General features: G+C 43.5%; 1 protein-coding gene across 2 annotated transcripts in view; it reads left to right on the plus strand.

The window, feature by feature from the left end:
• Positions 1–6,615, plus strand: part of hth (Meis homeobox homothorax) — a 159,194-nt gene that overhangs the window by 42,065 nt on the left and 110,514 nt on the right. For both annotated transcript variants that reach the window (XM_011646266.3, XM_089075109.1), the window contains exon 5: positions 450–500. In XM_011646266.3, the coding sequence (XP_011644568.1) occupies positions 450–500 (51 nt within the window). The remainder of the gene's footprint in view (positions 1–449; positions 501–6,615) is intronic.

A 6,615-nucleotide genomic window follows, 5' to 3' on the forward strand; every position in this document is an offset into this window, starting at 1 on the left:
CACCGCGCGAATTCCGCACGACCGGATTCAGATATGCAATTAGCGAAACGTAGATGCAATAATAATGAATTCCCGTTAATAACCGTCGCGTCGTTAATAACCACCGCTGTCCCATCGCGATGGCGATATTTACCGGAAGAGATAAACGAAAGCGCAGGCGCGCGCAAAAAAAAAAAAGAAAAAATAAAGGTTCGGATTCGCCCCGGAGAGTTGTGACCGTCGATCTGTTGCCGAGCTGCCGTTGACGATGCGGCAGCACGTGGTTAAATCATGTCTGCTTCATGTTCCTTCTACCCTATCCTCCTCTTCGATCCCTACAGCCATTCTTTCGCGTCATCTCTTCTCCCCTGGTCCCTTCGAACCAACCTCTTACTATCCAATGCCTTTTTTCTGCCTTTGCGTCCGTCGAATGTATTTTATTCAATTCTTCTTTTTTTTTCTCGTTTCAGATGGTTCAGGCGATTCAAGTCCTCCGGTTTCACCTCCTCGAGCTCGAAAAGGTGAGTATCCCTCGCGTCTGCATTATGAGGCTCATAACGTTATTACCGTTCAACTGGTGCAATATGCGCGTTACTGCCATCTATCTCTTATTATTATTTTCTATTATCTATTTTTTTCATATTAATTAACGAATAAGATTTCCTAAATTATGTCTCATGATTAATATATATTTCTTAGCAAGTATTTAATATTTTTGTTATATTGGCATGAATTTCTGGAAATACTGTCGTTTTATGTATACCTCTGTTATACTTTCTTCGCGTTAAGACTTGGCGTGAAAATCACGTGTTTGTTAGCGCAAAAAGCGGTTTTCTATTTAAGATTATAGTGCACGCGGCCGACTAGAAATTCTCGTGATCGGTCTTATTGTGAGAGATTACCGCGCCCCGCTCGCCGATAAGTTGTCTTTAACACCTGAAAAACAACTGTTATGACTGCGGGGGCAATTTTCCGTAATTGCGGTGAAAGCTCGACATCTACGGCGTTATTCGTTGAGACTACGACGCGAACCGACTCTACACATAAGTGGAGTCATTTTGCTGTCCAACGACTGGACGGGGCGACGGACGCGTTACCTCGTTCGCGCAGTTGTTTGCTTTGGAACCGTAGTTTTATTTCTTGTTTTCTTTTTTCCTTTTTTTCTTGTCTTTTTTTCATTTGTCGTTGCACCTCCCCTTTCCGATCGGCGACGCGAAATGACAATGCGCGCCGATGCTTTACCAGCCAGCCAGCGTGGTGTGGAATTATGGCCGTGCAAGCGGTGAAAGTGAGACATCTGTTGAAGGAAATTCAGAGACTGCGGGCTTTTCATCGGCGACGCGGAACGAAGGAAAGAAGAGCTTGTTCGTTTTGTCTTTTGTAATTTTTCGCTCTTGACTCGCGTTGCCGCTGTGTGTTTTATGAGATTCTCGGAAACGCGCGCCATTTCCTCTTTCCTCGTATCGCAACGTTGACGGGATAGGAAGGATAATAGAGCTCCCTCTCTCTCTCTCTCTCTCTCTCTCTCTCTCTCTCTCTCTCTCTCTCTCTCTCTCTCTCTCGCCGTGCAAGGTGCAGGGATTTTTCAACAGGCCTCCGCCCTTCTTCCGAACGGTTGCGCCCGCGGGACACGGATGCTGGTCTGGTTTACCCACGTCGTTTTTTGCAGCGATATTTTATCATATAAAATAGCGGACATCCATCGCATTTCCATTGAAATGGCAGCTGACGTGGCGGCAGCCATTGGCCGCCGCGCGCTCTTTAGAGCTCCCTTCGCGGTGCCCCGTTGCTGGTCGCTCTCTCATCCGGTCGTTCGATCGCGCGTAATTTTATAGCAATTTTCCTCGTTTGCGATCATATTATTATAATGCCGCACCACCCGCGGCGGATTTAAATATCTTTGACGTGCCAAAGTTGGCATAGTATTAGTTTCATGAAGATTTCCGTTCGTTTACAACGAAAAATTGGCTCAAATTCCAATACGTGTCAGAAAAGTAATATCATATTAAGTGAAATATAAATTTCATAGCAATTTTCAAGAAACACGAATATTTCGAAATGATATATCCTAAATTGAACGAGAAGATGCCTCAGGTCGATGGATAAATCACGAAACGCAGCCCTGCCCTTCACGTCAGCTTATCTGCATCGAGGCAAATGAATTTACTAATTGGAACTCGTTCGAAAATTACAGCAATGTTTCAGTTTATCGCGATAACACTTATTACTCGTTAGCAGTACCTCTAAATTTGCCCTCGTTAATGGAAGTACACGATTAAAGAAATTAGCAGACGCACGCTGTAAGAGATAACGCGGCTGTGGGTGTTATTCTTCGAATGCTGGAAATGCTGCAAAAGTACTCGATACTCAGTTACCGGTACGTGTAAAACGGGCTTCCTCACGTGCGTTGAATCTCTCCCAAAGTCCGAAGACGAAACGCGGCTTGGCACGCCATCGATGGTAACGGAGATTGAAACGTTTCTGGTCCCCGGGGCCTCTTCTAGACAAGACGAGACGAGACGCGAACGAGCGGAGCGGAATGCGGCGGGCGCGATGAAGAAGATTCCATAAATATCTGTGCTCGAAGTGGAGGAGAGAAAGAGGAAGACGATGAACGGAGAACGAGAAAAAGAGAAAAGGAGAGAGAGGAAGAGAGAGAGAGAGCAGCATAGAGAATGGGAGAGAGGGAACCAATGGAGGCAGGCTCATGGTAGCCCGCGGTGCTGCGCCTTGTGCATTTAACATTTTCGAACCAATCGCGTATTAGCATAATTACGTTTTGCCGGGGCCCGATGCGCGGAAGGAAGGCCCGGTCAGGCCCTTTTCCTTTCTCTCTCTCTCTCTCTTTCTCTCTCTCTCTCTCTCTCTCTCTCTCTCCCTCTCCCTCTTCGCGGCATTTTCTGACGACGCGATCGTCTCTTCCTTTCTATCGGTCTACTCTCGCTCCTCTCTTTTCTTCTCTATCGCAGGACTTCGGACAACCGCCTCCCGTACACCGGTTAGAGAGCGGTAAATTTCTTATGGGATATTATGGCGTACACAGTGCATACCAACGGGATTCGTACAACACGCGGGCGACCTCCTTCTGTCCGCGGAGTACACGGAACTGGTTCTAAATCTACGTGCCAGCGCACATAGTTCTCTTCTGCTGGAACATCTTTGTATTCCAGCATTCATATATATATATATATATATTCTTTAGAACATTCTTATTATCTCAGTCGAAGCATTCATTATGATAATTAAATCGTAATCTTGTAACATAAGATTTTCATGTGCAAATAGATATCTCGTAAATTTATTTTAAAGATATTACAGGCGTTACAAGTTTATTCGATATGTAAAATTCGCTAAAATATTTATTAAAGAGGATACAGCTTAATTTGACGGTTGGAAAAAATTTGAGAAACGGGTTTCTCATCGTCATCGACCGGCTCATCATCGATACCGCGGTAAGAAGGAAAGGAAACGAGAACCCCCCGACCATTTGCCGCGCACACCCGGTATACAGATATCCTGTGCGTGCCGTAAGGGTGGTCAGGTTGCGAATCAGGCCGCGCGAGAGGGAGAGACCGAGACAGACACCCCGAAATCTTCATTACCTTCGGCTTCAAAGGAGCCCATTGTGCCGTAAATGGGGTTCCCCGTGTTCCTTCTTTTCTACTCTCTCGCTCGTATGTACCTTGGATCCGTTCCATTCTTCGGCGTTTGCCTTTCCGAGAGTCCGTGAAGAGGCGAGGTATATAGGAAGGAAGAGGCGGATGTAAGATAGGGAGACGTTTACCCGTTCTTTCCTTCTTTACGTTTACGTAAATTTTCGAGCAATTTCGAGGCCGAATGAAAGACGATACCGAAAGTCCTCGAGTTTGTATAATGTCGCAGCGCGCCGAGTACTCTCTTTCCTTCCATGACAACGGGAATGGTCGAGAAAAAAGGAGAATCATTTAAATGTTCTCTTTGAATGGAGAACTGGTTTGGAAGTAGGGTTGTTCTCTCTTCATTTTTAAAACGATCTCTAAATTTATAGAATAATGTAATGTCATGATAAAAGACAGACTTTTTCTAAATTAAAAAATTAGTTTTCCCTATATTTATCCATTTATCCACACAATCGTCTATACGGTTTATTATTTTAATATAATTATATTAGTACATGTATATTAGTTACATATATCTTTTGTATTGTTAATATTAAACAGGCTCAAAGTCGGAATTTTATCGACAATCTAGTTTCTAATCTACAATCTCGTGCGCACTTGGAGCGTGAGGAGATATTGTCGAAGGTAACTGTATTGAATATATTCAACAAAGCAAGTTGTATAGAGAGACATCTTTGTGAAAGCATTTAGATTGTTAAATTGTCCATGAAATGGAAATAATCTCGAATTACAGTGGTATCGCTTGCACCATTGTCGATTTTTTTTTCTTTTGTAACATTTTTACATCTTATTATGATTAATTTTTTTTTTCAAAAATAATATTTGATAAAATTCTATTGATATGACTTTTCTCAAATAATAATCGCGTAGATGCGATGACGATGACTGTTTTATTCACGCGATTGATAACTCAAGAAGCAACCGGTAGATGAAATCGCTCATCGATTTCGAGTAGCTGTCGTTTCCGTTTTCGCTCGAGAACATCGATGGAAATTGTATTACCGCAGCCGTTTAAATTTTTTATCACAGCGTCCCCACTGAAAGTTTAATTCGATCGATGCTAACCCTCGATTCGAAATTGAATCGTAATTTAACTTGTGCTGAAACTTTAAGTAGCATATTCAGATCCCAGGGACTATTTTCGTACGGCGTCCAATTACGGACGTGGGGCGGGTTTCGTCCGAAATTTGTTTCGCTCGCCTTCGTTCGCCAGATAACGGGCCACTTTGTCGTATCGCGCACCATGAGAGATACCTCGGACAACATTCTCTCCCTGAAAAGATCGGACCTAACCGCGTTGTCCTTTTGCTCTTTCGATGACCGCCAAAAGCGATCTCGGAAAAGGGAGACGCGAGCGATCGAGCGTCCCATCGTATCGCCGGGGACGACCTCCCTGTATCCTGTATCAGTCTCCCTTCGAGATCATCCTCCACGGTATAGGATGACGCGATTCAATGGTAGGATGGATTGCAAAAACTCGCGTGCTTCAAGTATCATGTTCTATGTCGTAGTTGGAGTGTCCATCAACCATCGATATCCTAGCGGAAAATATTTCATAATTTTCAGATGCGGTTAGATGTCAATTTTATTTATTCAAATTAACACCAATTTGATGAATTAATTTCTTTCTATAGATGTTCTTTCTATAGATTTTATTCCGTCTTTTTACGAAAATTATCATTCATTATTTATTCTCCAAAGTTGGCGCAAGACTCCAAAGTTGGCAACAAGCTTAAAATGTATTTTTAAAATTAAAAGTTAAAAGGATGTTATTGAAGTGGTTTCAAGGCAAAAGACTGATTCGATGCGTTAGACGGTGAAAGAGGGACGCCGACTCTTTCTTTATTTTTTTTTTTTTCGCTGAGCATTGTCGCTCGGTTCGACTCGACTCCCGGCGGATCAAATTCTAACCAGTCCAGCATTATAGCCGTTGTCCTTCGCCTTTTCCTATCCGCCCTTAGAGGTCTCCGCATTAAAGAGAGTTTAGTCATCCCAAGGAAGGCATTGTGTTACCGCGTTGCGGTGGTACGTCGAGGCAAATAGCGCAGGAAAAAAGTTTCGGTGCCGCGATGGAAGAAGCGCGGTCAAGGGAGGCGAAGGTTGTCGCATTATCGGTTTCGATGAGAGGCCTCTTAGTTTTGAAGGGAAGTAAACGAGCGCGACGAACGTTCCTCGATCGATGCGAAATACATCCTGTCGTCCTGTAGTGACTTCGCATAATATACATAATGATCATATTGATCGTCCTTAATAATATCGTCATTGAATCACTTTTCGTGAGCGAAAATAGCTCGATAATTTCGCAATCTTGTAAAATATGCAAAATTCATTCAATTAGTTTATTCGCAATGTCGATTACCGCGAGTACTAAGTCAGTTTATATATGTGCATCTCATTTCTATGGTTCGACGTACATTCATTTACCTTACTCGCTTCGAGCGGTCAAGAATGAATTGTTAATCGCCGACTTTCTTCTCTAGTCCATCAAGGAAAATTCGATCGCGAATCTTTTCGCATATTCCGAGTGAATGATAAACATATGTATCGTTCATATTCCGCATCCCACCATCCTGGATCCACATAGTGCCGCCTACCGGCAAAGATGGCCGTCTTTTCTATTATATATAAACGCTTAGTAAAAGAGTATTATAAGTGAGCTCTAGGACGATAGAAGTGGGCAAGGTAATGCGTGTAAGGTAGCCCCGGGAAGGGAAGACGATGGAGGAGAGGGTGTACATTTGCAAGGGCCGTACGCGGCTTCATAATACCTTGACTCGCCGACGATTTACATATAACAAGATAACGATTTTTATTTGCTTTTGCTTATATAATACGTTTATTCTAAACGGAATCAAGGAGGCGAATCAGGCAGAAGGATAGGTTCGAGGGACGGGGAGTATGGCGAGGGAGGATGAGTCGAAAGGGGAATGGAGGAGGACCGGCTATCCTATAGGCCTGTCAGGCTTCATTTGCATAC

This window comes from Pogonomyrmex barbatus, unplaced genomic scaffold, assembly GCF_055798465.1.
Source record: "Pogonomyrmex barbatus isolate J1 unplaced genomic scaffold, ASM5579846v1 scaffold18, whole genome shotgun sequence".
Taxonomy (NCBI): Eukaryota; Metazoa; Arthropoda; class Insecta; order Hymenoptera; family Formicidae; genus Pogonomyrmex; species Pogonomyrmex barbatus.